Genomic DNA, 18,317 nt, shown 5'->3' with positions numbered 1-18,317 from the left:
AGGTGGCTCTACCCCCAGTGCCCAGTGACGCCGAGGCAACCCCAGGTCCTCCTGGCCCAGCTGGTGTGAGTGATGCAAGGAAGCGAGGCAGTATTGTACATAGTGTGGTGAATGTTGGGGTGGTGAATGGCGCTGGGGGGGATCCTGGTGTGAGTGCTGGACCATCTGCACCCCCAGTGGTGGCCGCTCCCATAAGGAGCTATGCGAGTGTCACCGCTGGGGCAAGTGGGGTTAACTCCTTGTCTCCTGGCTCTGGGAACAGCGTTTTGCAAAGGCGTCTTCTGGAGGCTCTCAGGAGAGGGGAAAAGTCAATCGCTGTAGAGGGGAGAGAGGTTGATCTGTCCTTCTGGACAGACAGGCATGGCCTGGCAGCCTTCCAAGAGAAAAGGGGGGGAGAGACTGTATGGTCTTTACCCACAACTGGGCCCGGAGCTGCCCGTAGGAATGTGGTTCGTCTTCGCTGGAGGGGCAGTGACGCATGCCCACCCAGGTCAAGGGTGGTGGAGCTCCTCCTGAAGATGAACTTCAGGGCTAGTGACATCTTTGCCCTGATACATCCTTATGGTACTCCGGAGTTCGATGTCAGCTTTGTTCGGCCGGAGGGCTTAGAGCTCTTCTGGTCGAATTATGAGCTGGCAAAGAACGAGCCCGCCTGGCGAGACTTTGCTGTGCAAGCAGTGTCTCGCCAAAACACAGTCAAGAAAGTGACCGTTTTGACCCGTAACGAGTCACTTTCTTGCATGGACATCATGACTTGGCTAAGTCGTTATGGTGAGGTTGTACAGGTACCTCAGAAAAACCGCGATGAATTTGGCATTTGGTCTGGAGCCTGGACCTTCATGATGAAGTTGAAGTGTTCAGGCGGCACAGTCGCCCACATTCCCTCTTCAGCCTTTCTTGGGCGAGACAGAATCCTGATTTTCTACCAGGGGCAGCCGAAGGTCTGTCACAGGTGCGGTGACCCCACACACTTTAGCGCCAGCTGCCAAGTGCAGAAGTGCGCTTTGTGTGGTGGGCTAGGTCATCTCGCTGCATCCTGTAAGGACATTAGGTGTAACCTGTGTGGTGAGCTCGGTCACCCTTTCAGCCGTTGTCCTCGCTCCTTTGCCAATGCGGTTGTGACCCCAGTGGAGGAGAGCCATGAGGTTGCTTCTGCTGGGGAAGGTACCAGCAGAGGTGGAGGAGCTAAGGGGCCTGTGAAGAAAAGCAAGAATAAGTCACCTTCTCAGTTGAGGCGGCTTGAGGCCAGACAAAAAGGGAGAGACCTGGGGAAACCTCAGGTTGCTGGGGTGACCCTTGGTCCTTCCTCAGAGGCTGGTCATGCTACTGAGGCCCTGAGGGATGATGAGTTGGATGAGGAGGTCAGGAGGATGGAGCGCGAGAAAGGTGCCATGTCCTCCACGTCCTCCCATTATGAAAGTATGGATGAGGATAACAGGATTTGGCTAGAAAATAAGCGCAAGCAGAAAAAGAAAAAACGCGGCCTATCTAAGGTACCTAAGGAAGGGAAAACTTCCTCCCCTCTGGTTGAGCTTTCCAACCGGTTCCTCACCCTCGATGAGATCGCCTCCTCGGGAAGAGAGGCTGAGGGTGGGGTTCTGGAGGTGGCGGCGGAGCAGCCTGCAGGGGGCGCCGAGTCTCTATCCTCTGGGGAAGCTGGGTCCTCAGAGTGGGAGACTGACTCAGAGTCAGGAGACAAGGACGAAGGAGAGGGTGGTCCGGGTGGGTCCTTGGGGGCCAGTAATAATATGGACACCACAATCTCATTAAAGAGAAGCTGCCCCAATTCTGAAGGTAAAAGGGAAAAGGGATCATCCTCAGAGGACAGTAGAGGGAAGGGAGGCAGTAAGAAAAAAGCCGTCTAACTCAATCACTCATGATGGCGGCACCCACTCCGTTGACGCTGGCGTCCATTAATGTCGCCAGCATTAAGTCTGATGCGACTAGATTTGCGGCCTTTGATTTTCTCGGCCGCGTTGAAGCCGACATTTTATTTTTGCAGGAGACCAGGCTGCCAGATTTGGCGGCCGTGTTTAAAGCTAAGAGGGAATGGAGACACGGGCCTTCCTATTGGTCTCTTGCGGCCGAGCCGTATAGCGGAGTGGCGGTCCTTTTTACCGCGCCGGTAGAATGCCGACGAGTTATTGAGTTAGAAATGGGGAGGTGCCTGATCCTGGATGTCCTCATGAAGGGACAAGAACTGCGCCTAATTAACATCTATGGTCCCCAGTCCAAGTGGGACAGGAAGTGTCTCTTTATGAGGATCAAGCCCTACCTTTTTACAAGTCGGCAGGTGGTCTTTGGAGGGGACTTCAATGCTGTCACGAGGTCCCAGGATAGGGGAGGTTCCAGAGACAAGCTGACTTATGATAGCGTCGCTCTTAATAGCATAGCTAGTGAGGCTCGCCTGGTGGATGTCCACATCCGGCACACCCCAGGCCACGCGGGGTTCACCTATTATAGGGGTAGCTGCAGGTCTAGAATAGACAGGTTTTATTTAAAGGAGGAAGCCATTTCTTCAGCAGTGTCTGTTGTTGAGGTGGAGTTCTCCGACCACTGTCTAATTTTGTTTTCTCTGAATGTTACAGAGACCCCCCGGATGGGAAGAGGCTACTGGAAGCTCAATTCGTCTCTCCTGGAAGAAGCGGAGATAAGACAATCCTTTGAGGACTTTCTTCAGAGCCAGGTACCATTGCTGGGCCTTTGTAGCAGTAAGGCAGAGTGGTGGGAGATGCTCAAGAAAAGGGTGGCGAGATTCTTCCGCCAGCTCTCGAGCCTCAGGAGTCTGGACAGGTACCGCCTGTATCAGGGCCTGAGGAGGAAACTCGAGCATCTCGTCTCGACTGGAGGTAGTCGTGAGGACATCTCCAGAGTGAAATCCTTGCTGAAGAGGTGTCAGTACGATAGACACGCATCTTTGGTTTTTGAGAGGGATTACGGGAAATACCGCTCGCCCGACCCTTACAGAAACTGCAAGATGTCAGTGAATGGTAAAGTTGTCACAGGACTGGTTGACAGTACGGGATCCCTGAAAAGGTCCAGATCAGGGATTCTGGAGGTCGTCAGATCCTTCTACTCGCACCTCTTGGGCAGGAAGGATCTAGATCGGGATGTGATGTCGGCTTTCCTGGCTGAAACTGTCCCTGAGCCAGGAGTAGACCCCTCTCTTGATGTTTTGACAGAGATGATCAGGGAAGAGGAAGTCAGCCGGGCGATTGAAGGGCTCGCCCTCAAGAAATCGCCAGGTCCGGATGGCTTAACATCTGAGTTCTATAAGACCTTTAAGGACGCCTTGGTTCCCCTCTTGACTGAGGTATTCAATGAGTGTCTTTCCTCGGGCGCTCTGCCGAAGTCAATGAGGAGGTCAGCCCTGATCATTCTGTCAAAGGGTAAGGACCGATCTCGTATTGAGAACTGGCGTCCCATAGCGCTTCTCAATACGGACAGAAAGGTTTTGGCAAAGGTGCTGTTTAATCGGCTGGTGCAGTTTGCGCCCCGGCTCCTTTCGGGGACCCAGCACTGCTCTGTTCCAGGCCGCAGTACATTTAGTGCTGTGCTTTGTGTCCGGGAGGCAGTGGAGCAGGGCAGGGCTGGTAACTGGAAGGGGTACTTGCTGTCCTTGGATCAGGCAAAAGCGTTTGATCGGGTTGACCACGAGTACCTCTGGTCTGTCCTTCTGAGGTATGGCCTGCCGGGGGAGTTTGTCAATTGGCTAAAAGTTTTGTATGCAGGGGCAGAGAGTTTCCCGCTTGTGAACGGTTGGATTGGCCGCTCTTTTGAGGTCGGGTCTGGTGTTCGCCAGGGTTGTCCTCTGAGCCCACTTTTATACGTGTTCGCGATTGACCCATTCCTTAGGAGGGTTGATCGTGGGCCGTTGGTGGGAGTCGGGATGGACCAGGCGGCACCGGAAGCCACTCTAAGGGTGGTAGCGTACGCTGATGATGTCACCGTTTTTGTGTCCTCGAGAGGGGAGGCGCAATGGGTGATGTCAGAGGTTGACCGCTACTCAGAGGCTTCTGGGTCCAAGATCAACCGGGATAAGTGTGAGAGTCTCTGGCTGGGAGAGGGGGATCCAGGCTTTGATCTCCCGGACACTCTTCCAGGGCCCCAAGACTCTGCCAAAGTTCTCGGCATCGAATTTGGCCAGGGGGATTACCCCATGCAAAACTGGGATGGCAGGCTTAAGATCGCCGCCCAGAAGGTGGACCAGTGGAAGGGTTGGTCTTTGACCCTCAGGGAAAGGGTGAACTTGATTAAAACTTACCTGCTCCCATTGCTGATATATCTGGGCAGTGTGTGCATGTTGCCAGAACCCCTCTGGACTCGGGTCTACAGTCTGTTCTTCCAGCTGTTATGGGGGAATAGGCTGAACCTAATCAAGAGGGAGGTTACTTACCGCACGAGGAGACAAGGAGGGTTGTGTATGGTCAACCCTGTGGTGTTCCTAGTGAATACCTTTCTTAAGATCAATGTAGCAAACCTCTGGAAAGAGAGGGCTCCTCCGTGGGTATACTCCTGCAGGGGATGGTTTCGGCCTTTCTTCCAGGAATGGGAGACAGGAGGGCGAGTGAAGGATCTCCGTACACCACATGGGCATCTTCCGGCTTACGCTACCCCGGTTCTGAAGGTGATTCGCCGGTGGGGTCTGGGAATGTGGGAGATCAGGACCTTGTCAAGGAAAGTCCTTGACAAGAGGGTTCTGTTGACCCATTTCCAGAAGCCTCTGGCCCTCAGGGATTGCCCAAGTCGGGATCTTGGGGTGGGTTTAGGTCTTTTGAATTCCATCAGGATCCCCTTGAAGTTTTGGGACTTGACTTGGCGCTGCTTCCATGGAAAGCTGTGTGTGAGGGACAATCTGAAGTGTAGGAGCTCTGAGGAAAGGGGTTGTCCCCGGGAGGAGTGCGGTGGCCTGCTGGAGAGCATGGACCACTTCCTGCTTCAGTGCCCCTTTAACACAGAGGTGTACAACCGGGTGGGCGCTTCCATCCATTGGCCCGGGTTGGCCGGTCTCTCCTATGCGGAGTGGGCCTATGGAGCATTCAGAGGCCTGGGTGGCCGGGACCGATGCACGTTATTCCTAGTTAGTCTAGTGGTCAGGTACCACACGTGGAACGCACGGTGTTTAGTATCGACGCAGCGTAAAATCCTCCCGGTGGATGAGGTGGTTAGGAACATTCTGGGTGACCTGGTGAAGGTGCGCTCTCTGGAGTATGAGAGGCTGGGCACGGGGAGGGCCTCTCTCCTTTGGAGGGGGTTCTCCTTTAGTGTCCCTTAGTCTGTCATCTCCGCTCCTGGTGTTGGGCTGAAGCTGACACTGTAGATTTTTGTTTTGTATCTGAGGTTATAGTGATGTAGGGCTTGCAGGTGCCGAACCTGGGCTTTATGTGGTTGGTTTGTTATATGTTGATATGTTTAATGTGTTTGTATTTTGTGTACAGTGTGTATTTATGTAGTTATAGTTAATGTGTATATAGCTTGGTTGGTTTTGGGGTGTTGGTGTTAGGGTGTTAGGTTGGGAGGGGGGTGGACGGGATTTGGACAATATGATCCTGGGCACTGGTCTGGACTATATAGCGCGGACTTTGGACGTTAGACCAGTGTCTGGGTGGGAGGGTGATGGGCGTGGGATTTAGTTAGTTTATATTTAATGTTATTATTTCCTGTTTGTCTTTTTTTTGCTGTGTATTCTTTAGTTATTTATGGAAAAAAAAAAAAAAAAAAAAAAAAAAAAAATTATTATAAAAAATTATAGGGAAAAAAAAAAAAAAAAAAAATTAGGTGGTGGGATTGGGTGAAGGTTTTGTTTTATAATGCTGATTGTGTGGTGTGTGTGTGGCTGGGCCAGGAGATTTTCGTAAGACTCTTTTAGTTTGTATTATTGTTTTGTTATTATTATTATTGTTTTGTTTTGCCAGAAGTTATGGCTTGATTTATGTTTATTGTTGTAATGTTTTTCATTTTTATATATAAAATAAAAGATTTACAGGATGTAACTCAGGATCAGTACAGGATAAGTAATGTCATGTATGTACACAGTGACTGCACCAGCAGAATAGTGAGTGCAGCTCTGGAGTATAATACAGGATGTAACTCAGGATCAGTACAGGATAAGTAATGTCATGTATGTGCACAGTGACTGCACCAGCAGCAGAATAGTGAGTGCAGCTCTGGAGTATAATACAGGATGTAACTCAGGATCAGTACAGGATAAGTAATGTCATGTATGTACACAGTGACTGCACCAGCAGCAGAATAGTGAGTGCAGCTCTGGAGTATAATACAGGATGTAACTCAGGATCAGTACAGGATAAGTAATGTCATGTATGTACACAGTGACTGCACCAGCAGCAGAATAGTGAGTGCAGCTCTGGAGTATAATACAGGATGTAACTCAGGATCAGTACAGGATAAGTAATGTCATGTATGTACACAGTGACTGCACCAGCAGAATAGTGAGTGCAGCTCTGGAGTATAATACAGGATGTAACTCAGGATCAGTACAGGATAAGTAATGTCATGTATGTGCACAGTGACTGCACCAGCAGCAGAATAGTGAGTGCAGCTCTGGAGTATAATACAGGATGTAACTCAGGATCAGTACAGGATAAGTAATGTCATGTATGTACACAGTGACTGCACCAGCAGAATAGTGAGTGCAGCTCTGGAGTATAATACAGGATGTAACTCAGGATCAGTACAGGATAAGTAATGTCATGTATGTGCACAGTGACTGCACCAGCAGCAGAATAGTGAGTGCAGCTCTGGAGTATAATACAGGATGTAACTCAGGATCAGTACAGGATAAGTAATGTCATGTATGTACACAGTGACTGCACCAGCAGCAGAATAGTGAGTGCAGCTCTGGAGTATAATACAGGATGTAACTCAGGATCAGTACAGGATAAGTAATGTCATGTATGTACACAGTGACTGCACCAGCAGCAGAATAGTGAGTGCAGCTCTGGAGTATAATACAGGATGTAACTCAGGATCAGTACAGGATAAGTAATGTCATGTATGTGCACAGTGACTGCACCAGCAGCAGAATAGTGAGTGCAGCTCTGGAGTATAATACAGGATGTAACTCAGGATCAGTACAGGATAAGTAATGTCATGTATGTACACAGTGACTGCACTAGCAGAATAGTGAGTGCAGCTCTGGAGTATAATACAGGATGTAACTCAGGATCAGTACAGGATAAGTAATGTCATGTATGTGCACAGTGACTGCACCAGCAGCAGAATAGTGAGTGCAGCTCTGGAGTATAATACAGGATGTAACTCAGGATCAGTACAGGATAAGTAATGTCATGTATGTACACAGTGACTGCACCAGCAGAATAGTGAGTGCAGCTCTGGAGTATAATACAGGATGTAACTCAGGATCAGTACAGGATAAGTAATGTCATGTATGTGCACAGTGACTGCACCAGCAGCAGAATAGTGAGTGCAGCTCTGGAGTATAATACAGGATGTAACTCAGGATCAGTACAGGATAAGTAATGTCATGTATGTACACAGTGACTGCACCAGCAGCAGAATAGTGAGTGCAGCTCTGGAGTATAATACAGGATGTAACTCAGGATCAGTACAGGATAAGTAATGTCATGTATGTACACAGTGACTGCACCAGCAGCAGATAGTGAGAGCAGCTCTGGAGGCGGTTACCTCGTTAGAGGAGGGTGTGTCTGTGTGTGAAGCTGCTCTGTGCTTGTGCTCCTGAGCTCCTGGAGGATCCATCTACCTACCCAGGGCCTGCTCTCTCCTCTCCCAGGGAGGGAGTTGGGTTCCTGGGGATGAGCGAGGGAGCCGACTCCCAGGCTCCTGCTTCCCGGTCTAGGCCGGCGGGAGGCAGGAGAGGACAGCAACCGGCCAGCGCGATGGAGGACTCAGGGGTGAGACGGTCCACCAGGAGTCGCAGCAGTGTGACTCCCACCCCCCCTGAGTCTAATGTGAAGCAACACCCTAAGAACCTGGATGTGGGTGCGGGTGAGAGCGGTCCTTCCGGGGCTGGAGCCATGAAGCGGAGTGCTCACAGAGGTAAGGCTGACCATGCGGGGGGAGGCTGGGCGGTGCAGGGGCCCCGGGAGTCTTTGTCCACCTATGCCTCCCGGGTCCAGAGCCACCTCTGTGAGTACGAAGAGGCGACAAAGACCATCAGGAGGCTCCGGGAGGAGCTGCGATGTGCCCGCGCCAGGGCGAACACAGCGCAAAAAAAACGGAAAACAGAAATTTATTGTGAAATTAACAAACTTAAAGCTGACATTGATAAGCTGATGAAGAGAAAGAACTTTATTTGTAATAACAGCGGTCCATTTAAAGAAAAACTTTTAAATGATGAGAGATTTTCAGAAATGGCTGATACCAGAGAGCAAAGGCTGAAGGGGTTGCAGCCTGCAAGCCAGGTGGAGGAGGAGGATGATGATGATGATAACGAGCAGCAGTTCCCACCTGGCGGCCTGCAGGAAGATCAGCAGGCCTCGTGCAGTGCGCCCCCTGCAGGACAGCCAGCAGTAACACCTCGCTCGGGGGAGGACAGTGACACCGGCAGCCAGGGAGGGGCGCTCATGGCGGAGATCCGGCTGCTCGAGTCCCCAGTGCGCATGGAGAACTTTTCTTTTGGTGATGAACTCCCAGAGGAAGCCGCTGGGGGGAGCAGCCGGAGGAAGAGTAAGAAGACCAGGCCAAAGCAGCAAGAAGAGGTACGTTTCATCTTTACCCCCCTCCCTGTACACCCCCCCGGGCAAAGCGCAGGGTCAGCTCACTGTGCAAGCCCTGCTACCCAAACCCCCCCGAGTTCTGCAGTGGACCCGGTGCAAAGGTGCAGGGAGATTACAGGTGTGACATCTGATGTGGCGATGGGCTCCGTCTCTGTTTGTGGTAACAGTGGGGGAGCAGGGGAGGCATCGGCTGCAAGGCCGGACAGTCAGGGCGGCTCGGCAGTGGCGATAACATCAAAATCCAGTGCTGTGGTGCGTCCCCCACTGGGAGGGGGGGATAGCCCGGCACTGGTGGCAGCTTCCGGTGCCTCGGCGCCTCTTCATGCTGTTGCCGCTGATCACTTGGTTATGGGGCGGCGGCAGTGTGGAGGGGTCGCTGAGGCTGAGGGCTCCGAACCTCCCAGACAAAAAGTGTTATTCTGTGTTGGTGTTGGGGATAATGTGAATTCTACGGAAATTGGAGATCAGCGGCGCCTCACACCGGCTAAAGAACAGCGGCGAATGTTACCAAGCCCTAGGAGAAGTAAAATAACATCTGCTACCGATGATGCGGAGGGCACAGGTGTGACAAGAGTTGTGGTCCCCTCTGGGCGATGCTCTGCGGGGGGATCCCCGTCCCTTGTGCCTGAAGATGCGGAGGTGGTCATGTCCCCTGATGTTGTTGCTGGTCCAGCCAGTGTGAGTGGAGTCAGTAATGTTGTGGTGGATAATGTGAATGGTGTGAGTGGTGGAGAACCGTTACCAGTTATGGGGGTGAGTGATGGAGTGACTGGGGGTGTGAGTGGTGGAGAATCTTTTCCAGCTTTGGGGGTGGGTGATGGAGTGACTGGGGGTGTGAGTGGCGCGGCTGAGTGTAACATGCAGGTGGGTAGTGTTAATGTGGTGGGTGCAGGGGTTGGTCCGGTTGCTCCCCCAGTGGCGGCCCCCGTTAAGAGCTATGCCAGTGTCGCTGCTGGGGGAAGTAGGGGTCCATCATCCTCGTCTCTGGGCTCTGGGGACGGCTTTTTGCAACGGCGCCTCCTGCAGGCCTTACAGAAGGGAGAAAGGACGATCAATGTAGCGGGGCAGGAGGTTGATTTGTCGTTTTGGATAGAGAGGCACGGCCTGTCTGCCTTCCGAGAGCAAAGAGGCAGGGAGACACCATGGTCACTCCCGACAACCGGGCCGGGTGCTAACCGTAGGAATGTGGTGCGTCTTCGGTGGCGTGGCAGTGATGTGTGTCCCCCTCGGGCACGGGTAGTTGAGCTGCTGCTGAAGATGGACTTCAAGGCGGCTGACATCTTTGCCTTGATCCATCCCTATGGTACATCTGAGTTTGATGTCAGCTTTGTTCGGCCGGAGGGGCTTGAGCTCTTCTGGTCCAACTATGAGCTGAGATACAACGAGCCCGAGTGGCGGGACTTTGCTGTGCAAGCAGTGTCCCGCCAGAGCGAACTCAAGAAAGTGACTGTTCTTACCCGTAACGAATCACTATCTTGCTTTGACATCATGACCTGGATGAATCGTTATGGAGAGGTACTGGGAGTACCCGAGAAAAATCGAGACGAGTTTGGTATCTGGTCAGGGGCCTGGACCTTCATGGTAAAGTTGAGGCGTTCAGGTAACTCAGTCGCCCACATCCCTTCATCAGCCTTCCTGGGGAGGGATCGGATCCTGATCTTCTACCGGGGGCAGCCTAAGCTGTGTCACAGGTGCGGTGACCCCACACATTTCAGCGCAAACTGCACCGTGCAGAAGTGTGCGTTGTGTGGGGGTGTCGGCCATCTCGCTGCATCCTGTACAGGGCAGATTAGGTGTAACCTGTGTGGTGATCTCGGTCACCCGTACAGTCGTTGTCCTCTTTCCTTCGCTAATGCGGGCTCAGCCTCAGCGGATGAAAGCCATGAGGCTGAATCTGCTGGGGAGGGGACTAGCAGAGGCGGAGGAGTGGAGGGGCCAGGGAAGAAAGACAGGAAAAAGACGCCTGCCCAGCTAAGGCGTCTAGAGAAGCGTCAACAGGAGAGAGAGCGGGGGGAGTCTCGGGCTGCTGGGACAACCTCTGGCGCTGTCCTGGAGACCACACCTGTCGCTGAGGCCCCAGGGGATGATGTACTGGATGAGGAGGTCAGGAGGATCGAGAGAGAGGAAGGTGCCACGTCCTCAGACTCCTCCCATTATGAGAGTATGGACGAGGATAATAGGGCGTGGCTAGAGGAAAAGCGTAAGCGTGGCGCCAAAAAGAAGAAAAAGGGTAAAAAGAAGGGAGGTGTAAGATCTTCTCCCTCCCTGACTAAGGTACCCAAGGAAGGTGCAACCGACCCCCCGCTGGTCGAACTTTCAAATCGATTCCTGGCCCTGGATGGAGCCTCTCCTGCCGATGGAGGGGCTGAGGGTGAAGGGCCAGAGGTGGCGGAGCCTGCAGGGGGTGCCGAGTCTCTCCCTGGGGAGTCAGGGTCCTCAGGAGGGGAGACTGGCCCAGAGTCTGGAGACGAGGATGAGGGGGCAGGTCCTGGATCTGCCCCTGAAGCATCAGAGGTGCGGGAGATGGACACCACAATATGTCTAAAAAGGGGGTGTTCATTTCCCGAGGGTGGTGGTAAGATGGGTAAAAAGAAAGCCGTCTAACTCAATCACTCATGATGGCGGCACCCACTCCATTGACGCTGGCGTCCATTAATGTCGCCAGCATTAAGTCTGATGCGGCTAGATTTGCGGCCTTTGATTTTCTTGGCCGTGTTGAAGCCGACATTTTATTTTTGCAGGAGACCAGGCTGCCAGATTTGGCGGCCGTGTTTAAAGCTAAGAGGGAATGGAGACACGGGCCTTCCTACTGGTCTCTTGCGGCCGAGCCGTATAGCGGAGTGGCGGTCCTTTTTACCGCACCGGTAGAATGCAGACGAGTTATTGAGTTAGAAATGGGGAGGTGCCTGATCCTGGATGTCCTCATGAAGGGACAAGAACTTCGCCTAATTAATATCTATGGTCCCCAGTCCAAGTGGGACAGGAAGTGTCTCTTTATGAGGATCAAGCCCTACCTTTTTACAAGTCGGCAGGTGGTCTTTGGAGGGGACTTCAATTCTGTCACGAGGTCCCAGGATAGGGGAGGTTCCAGAGACAAGCTGACTTATGATAGCGTCGCTCTTAATAGCATAGCTAGTGAGGCTCGCCTGGTGGATGTCCACATCCGGCACACCCCAGGCCACGCGGGGTTCACCTATTATAGGGGTAGCTGCAGGTCTAGAATAGACAGGTTTTATTTAAAGGAGGAAGCCATTTCTTCAGCAGTGTCCGTTGTTGAGGTGGAGTTCTCCGACCACTGTTTAATTTTGTTTTCTCTGAATGTTACAGAGACCCCCCGGATGGGAAGAGGCTACTGGAAGCTCAATTCGTCTCTCCTGGAGGAAGCGGAGATCAGACAATCCTTTGAGGACTTTCTTCAGAGCCAGGTACCATTGCTGGGCCTTTGTAGCAGTAAGTCAGAGTGGTGGGAGATGCTCAAGAAAAGGGTGGCGAGATTCTTCCGCCAGCTCTCGAGCCTCAGGAGCCTGGACAGGTACCGCCTGTATCAGGGCCTGAGGAGGAAACTCGAGCATCTCGTCTCGACTGGGGGTAGTCGTGAGGACATCTCCAGAGTGAAATCCTTGCTGAAGAGGTGTCAGTACGATAGACACGCATCTTTGGTTTTTGAGAGGGATTACGGGAAATACCGCTCGCCCGACCCTTACAGAAACTGCAAGATGTCAGTGAATGGTAAAGTTGTCACGGGACTGGTTGACAGTACGGGATCCCTGAAAAGGTCCAGATCAGGGATTCTGGAGATCGTCAGATCCTTCTACTCGCACCTCTTGGGCAGGAAGGATCTAGATCGGGATGTGATGTCGGATTTCCTGGCTGAAACTGTCCCTGAGCCAGGAGTAGACCCCTCTCTTGATGTTTTGACAGAGATGATCAGTGAAGAGGAAGTCAGCCGGGCGATTGAAGGGCTCGCCCTCAAGAAATCGCCAGGTCCGGATGGCTTAACATCTGAGTTTTATAAGACCTTTAAGGACGCCTTGGTTCCCCTCTTGACTGAGGTATTCAATGAGTGTCTTTCCTCGGGCGCTCTGCCGAAGTCAATGAGGAGGTCTGCCCTGATCATCCTGTCAAAAGGTAAGGACCGATCTCGTATTGAGAACTGGCGTCCCATAGCGCTTCTCAATACGGACAGAAAGGTTTTGGCAAAGGTGCTGTTTAATCGGCTGGTGCAGTTTGCGCCCCGGCTCCTTTCGGGGACCCAGCACTGCTCTGTTCCAGGCCGTAGTACATTTAGTGCTGTGCTGTGTGTCCGGGAGGCAGTGGAGCAGGGCCGGGCTGGTAACTGGAAGGGGTACTTGCTGTCCTTGGATCAGGCAAAAGCGTTTGATCGGGTTAACCACGAGTACCTCTGGTCTGTCCTTCTGAGGTATGGCCTGCCTGGGGAGTTTGTCAATTGGCTGAAAGTTTTGTACGCAGGGGCAGAGAGTTTCCCGCTTGTGAACGGTTGGATTGGCCGCTCTTTTGAGGTCGGGTCTGGTGTTCGCCAGGGTTGTCCTCTGAGCCCACTTTTATACGTGTTCGCGATTGACCCATTCCTTAGGAGGGTTGATCGTGGGCCGTTGGTGGGAGTCGGGATGGATCGGGCAGCACCGGAAGCCACTCTAAGGGTGGTAGCGTATGCCGATGATGTCACCGTTTTCGTGTCCTCGGGAGGGGAGGCGCAATGGGTGATGTCAGAGGTTGACCGCTACTCAGAGGTTTCTGGGTCCAAGATCAACCGGGATAAGTGTGAGAGTCTCTGGCTGGGAGAGGGGGATCCAGGCTTTGATCTCCCGGACACTCTTCCAGGGCCCCAGGACTCTGCCAAAGTTCTCGGCATCGAATTCGGCCAGGGGGATTACCCCATGCAAAACTGGGACGGCAGGCTTAAGATCGCCGCTCAGAAGGTGGACCAGTGGAAGGGTTGGTCTTTGACCCTCAGAGAAAGGGTTAATCTGATCAAAACTTACCTGCTCCCGTTACTGATTTATCTGGGCAGTGTGTGCATGTTGCCAGAGCCCCTCTGGACTCGGGTCTACAGTCTGTTCTTCCAGCTGTTATGGGGGAATAGGCTGAACCTTATCAGGAGGGAGGTTACTTACCGCACGAGGAGACAAGGAGGGTTGTGTATGGTCAACCCTGTGGTGTTCCTAGTGAATACCTTTCTTAAGATCAATGTAGCAAACCTCTGGAAAGAGAGGGCTCCTCCGTGGGTATACTCCTGTAGGGGATGGTTTCGGCCTTTCTTCCAGGAATGGGAGACAGGAGGGCGAGTGAAGGATCTCCGAACACCGCATGGGCATCTTCCGGCTTACGCTACCCCGGTTCTGAAGGTGATTCGCCGGTGGGGTCTGGGAATGTGGGAGATCAGGACCATGTCGAGGAAAATCCTTGACAAAAGGGTTCTGTTGACCCATTTCCAGAAGCCCCTGGCCCTCAGGGATTGCCCAAGTCGGGATCTGGGGGTGGGTTTGAGTTTATTGAATTCCATCAGGATCCCCTTGAAGTTTTGGGACTTGACTTGGCGCTGCTTCCATGGAAAGCTGTGTGTGAGGGACAATCTGAAGTGTAGGAGCTCTGAGGAAAGGGGTTGTCCCCGGGAGGAGTGCGGTGGCCTGCTGGAGAGCATGGACCACTTCCTGCTTCAGTGCCCCTTTAACACAGAGGTGTACAACCGGGTGGGCGCTTCCATCCATTGGCCCGGGTTGGCCGGTCTCTCCTATGCGGAGTGGGCCTATGGAGCATTCAGAGGCCTGGGTGGCCGGGACCGATGCACGTTATTCCTAGTCAGTCTAGTGGTCAGGTACCACACGTGGAACGCACGGTGCTTAGTTTCGACGCAGCGTAAAATCCTCCCGGTGGATGAGGTGGTTAGGAACATTCTGGGTGACCTGGTGAAGGTGCGCTCTCTGGAGTATGAGAGGCTGGGCACGGGGAGGGCCTCTCTCCTTTGGAGGGGGTTCTCCTTTAGTGTCCCTTAGTCTGTCATCTCCTCTCCTGGTGTTGGGCTGATGCTGCACAGTAGATTTTTGTTTTGTATCTGGGCATGTAGTGATGTTGGGCTTGCAGGGGCCGAACCTGGGCTTTATGTGGTTTGGATTGATGTTGTTTAGACTTTATTTGTATTCTGTTTTCTTTATGTTATGTTGTAATTACTGTATATATATTGTATATATTGTATATAGTGGGGTTTGGGGCATAGCGTTAGGTTGGGAGGGGGGTGATGGTGGTGGGACTTATGAACTGACCTGGGCACTGGTCTGGACTACTTAACGCAAACTTTGGACGTTAGACCAGTGTCTGGGGGGAAGGGGAGGGTGCGGGTGAGGGATTTAGTTTAGTGTAGTGTTATGTGTATTCTGTGTTTGTTATTATATATATTTAAAAAAAATAAATAAATAAAATAATAATAATAAATGGGTGTGGGGTGGTTTGTTATTAGAGGGTGCGGGGTGGGTTTATGTATATTTATGGTCATTTATGTTTATTTGTGGGTGTGGCTTGTGTTTTGTTATTGGTTTGGTTTAGGATGTAATAATCGGTTGGGTGGGGGTTGTGGTATTTGGTGTTTATTCATTTTGGTGTATTGTAAGTTATTATTTTTGCTAGGTATGAATGGGGCTGGACCAGCAGGTAAGATATTGTATATATTTTGTATATATTGTATATTATGTTTGGTTTGTGTTATGTTTTTTACTTTTATATAAAATAAAAGATTTACAGGATGTAACTCAGGATCAGTACAGGATAAGTAATGTCATGTATGTACACAGTGACTGCACCAGCAGCAGAATAGTGAGTGCAGCTCTGGAGTATAATACAGGATGTAACTCAGGATCAGTACAGGATAAGTAATGTCATGTATGTACACAGTGACTGCACCAGCAGCAGAATAGTGAGTGCAGCTCTGGAGTATAATACAGGATGTAACTCAGGATCAGTACAGGATAAGTAATGTCATGTATGTACACAGTGACTGCACCAGCAGAATAGTGAGTGCAGCTCTGGAGTATAATACAGGATGTAACTCAGGATCAGTACAGGATAAGTAATGGCATGTATGTGCACAGTGACTGCACCAGCAGCAGAATAGTGAGTGCAGCTCTGGAGTATAATACAGGATGTAACTCAGGATCAGTACAGGATAAGTAATGTCATGTATGTACACAGTGACTGCACCAGCAGCAGAATAGTGAGTGCAGCTCTGGAGTATAATACAGGATGTAACTCAGGATCAGTACAGGATAAGTAATGTCATGTATGTACACAGTGACTGCACCAGCAGAATAGTGAGTGCAGCTCTGGAGTATAATACAGGATGTAACTCAGGATCAGTACAGGATAAGTAATGTCATGTATGTACACAGTGACTGCACCAGCAGAATAGTGAGTGCAGCTCTGGAGTATAATACAGGATGTAACTCAGGATCAGTACAGGATAAGTAATGTCATGTATGTACACAGTGACTGCACCAGCAGCAGAATAGTGAGTGCTGGCTCATTCCACTGTGAGCTGCTGACGGGTGTGGTTGTGTGCTGCTGAGCTCCTGCACCACCTGGAGGAAGATCAATCCACCCAGGCCTGCTCTCTCCTCCCCAGGGAGGGAGTGGGTTCTGTGGGATGAATCCAGCAGGAAAATCCCAGGCTTCTGCCTCCCGGACCAGGCCGGCGGGGGGCAGGAGAAACCAGTTACCGGCCAAAGCGGAGGGGGTAAGAAGATCTGCCCGGAGCCAAGGACGCAGCGATGTGACCTCGGCTGCCACCCCCAAGACCCAGGGAAGCCGCAAGGTCTCCGGAACACAAAAGATCAAGGCAAGTGACATCAGCCTAAGTGCTCCTCCTGGAAAGCTGGGTGTATGTGCGGGAAAGCTGGGTGGTTCAGCTGGAAAGCTGGGTGCTCACGGAGGTGTAGAAAAGGCATGGGGAGATCTAAAAACCCGGGAGTCTGCTACCATCTATGGCTCCCGGATTGCTGAGCACCTCCGTGAGTACGAGGAAGCCGGAAAAGCGCTGAGGAGGCTCCAGGAGGAGATAAGGGAGACCTTGGCCCTAGCGGGGGTGGCTACTAAGAAGAAGAAGCCTGATCTTCTTATCACCATCAACAGGCTTAAAGCCGAGGTCACCGCTCTGGAGGAGAAGCGTCGGCTTATCCGTGACAACAGCGGTCCGTTCCGGGAAAAGCTGGAGAACGACATGAGGTTTGAAGAAATGCGCCAGGATAAGCTGAGAAAGCTGAAGGGGCTTGAGATCCAGGCGGATGATGGCGATGATGAGGAGGATGAGGAAGACCTGCCGTGTCCGTCTGGTGGCCTGCACCAACACCAGCAGGCCTCGCACGACAGGCTGCCTGCAGAGCAAGCGCCATTACCATCAGGCTGCGGCTCTGCCAACCTGGAGGAGGAAAGTGATGACAGCGGCCAGGGGGGGGCGCTAATGGCTCAGATCCGTCAGCTTGAGTCCCCAGTTCACCTCCAGAACTTTTCCTTCGGCGATGATATGCCAGATGACGACCTAAAGAGAAAGAAGAGAGCCAAAAAGATCAAGGCGTCTCAGGAGGTGAATCTGGTGTTTCGTCCCCTCCCTGTTTCCCCCGGGCAGGCAGCAGTGTCAGCCTGTCGTGTAGGCCCCGTTGCCCAGCCCAGCACGAATCCTGCAGTGGACTCGGTGCCAGGGTGCGGGGAGAGTGCAAAGCCACGTTCCATCATGGCGCAGAGCACCAGCCTTGTTTGTAGTAGCAAGGATGGTGCAGGGAAGGCATCGGCCGAAAGGCCGGACAGTGAGGGCGATCCAGCAGGTCCTGGTACTGTGCGCTGCCCCCCAGTGGGAGGGGGGGGTGGCCCGGTGCCAGGGACGGTGGCTCCTGTGGCCCCTAGCGCTGTGGCTGCATATAGCTCCGGTGAGCAGCGGCAGTGTGATGGGGCTGCTGGGGCTTGTGGTGCAGCGCCTCCCAATCGTCCTGTGCAGCCTGTGGGAAAGGGCACAGGAAAAGTGTTATTTTGTATTGGTGCATCTGACCCTGGAGATGACCATAAGAGACTGTCCGGAGTTAATAAAGACAAGAGGCCTCTTGCATCCAGCGAGCAGCGAAAAACTACTGGACAACAAGGGGTTAATGCCAATGAGGCAGAGGGCACAAGTAAGATCGGGGTTGGAGCTGCCTCTTCTCAGGCTGCATCAGCTATGGAGGTGGCTCTACCCCCAGTGTCCAGTGACGCCGAGGCAACCCCAGGTCCTCCTGGCCCAGCTGGTGTGAGTGATGCAAGGAAGCGAGGCAGTGATGCAAGGAAGCGAGGCAGTAATGTACATAGTGTGGTGAATGTGGGGGTGGTGAATGGTGATGGGGGGGATCCTGGTGTGAGTGCTGATCCATCTGCACCCCCAGTGGTGGCCGCTCCCATAAGGAGCTATGCGAGTGTCACCGCTGGGGCAAGTGGGGTTAACTCCTTGTCTCCTGGCTCTGGGAACAGCGTTTTGCAAAGGCGTCTTCTGGAGGCTCTCAGGAGAGGGGAAAAGTCAATCACTGTAGAGGGGAGAGAGGTTGATCTGTCCTTCTGGACAGACAG

General features: G+C 52.4%; 1 protein-coding gene across 2 annotated transcripts in view; it reads left to right on the top strand.

Moving 5' to 3' along the window:
• Positions 1-18,317, top strand: part of IFNGR2 (interferon gamma receptor 2) — a 40,458-nt gene that overhangs the window by 9,032 nt on the left and 13,109 nt on the right. Inside the window, exon 1 of one of the 2 annotated variants that reach the window (XM_072138671.1) lies at positions 12,024-12,145. The exons of the other annotated variant lie outside the window; for it this stretch is intronic. Coding sequence (XP_071994772.1) covers positions 12,039-12,145 — 107 coding nt within the window. The 5' untranslated portion in view covers positions 12,024-12,038. Of the gene's footprint in view, positions 1-12,023; positions 12,146-18,317 lie in introns of those variants that run through there. 2 annotated transcript variants of the gene reach the window in all.

The sequence above is a fragment of the Engystomops pustulosus genome, chromosome 2 (genome assembly GCF_040894005.1).
Source record: "Engystomops pustulosus chromosome 2, aEngPut4.maternal, whole genome shotgun sequence".
NCBI classification, from domain to species: Eukaryota; Metazoa; Chordata; class Amphibia; order Anura; family Leptodactylidae; genus Engystomops; species Engystomops pustulosus.
This window is presented reverse-complemented; position numbering and strand designations above follow the sequence as displayed.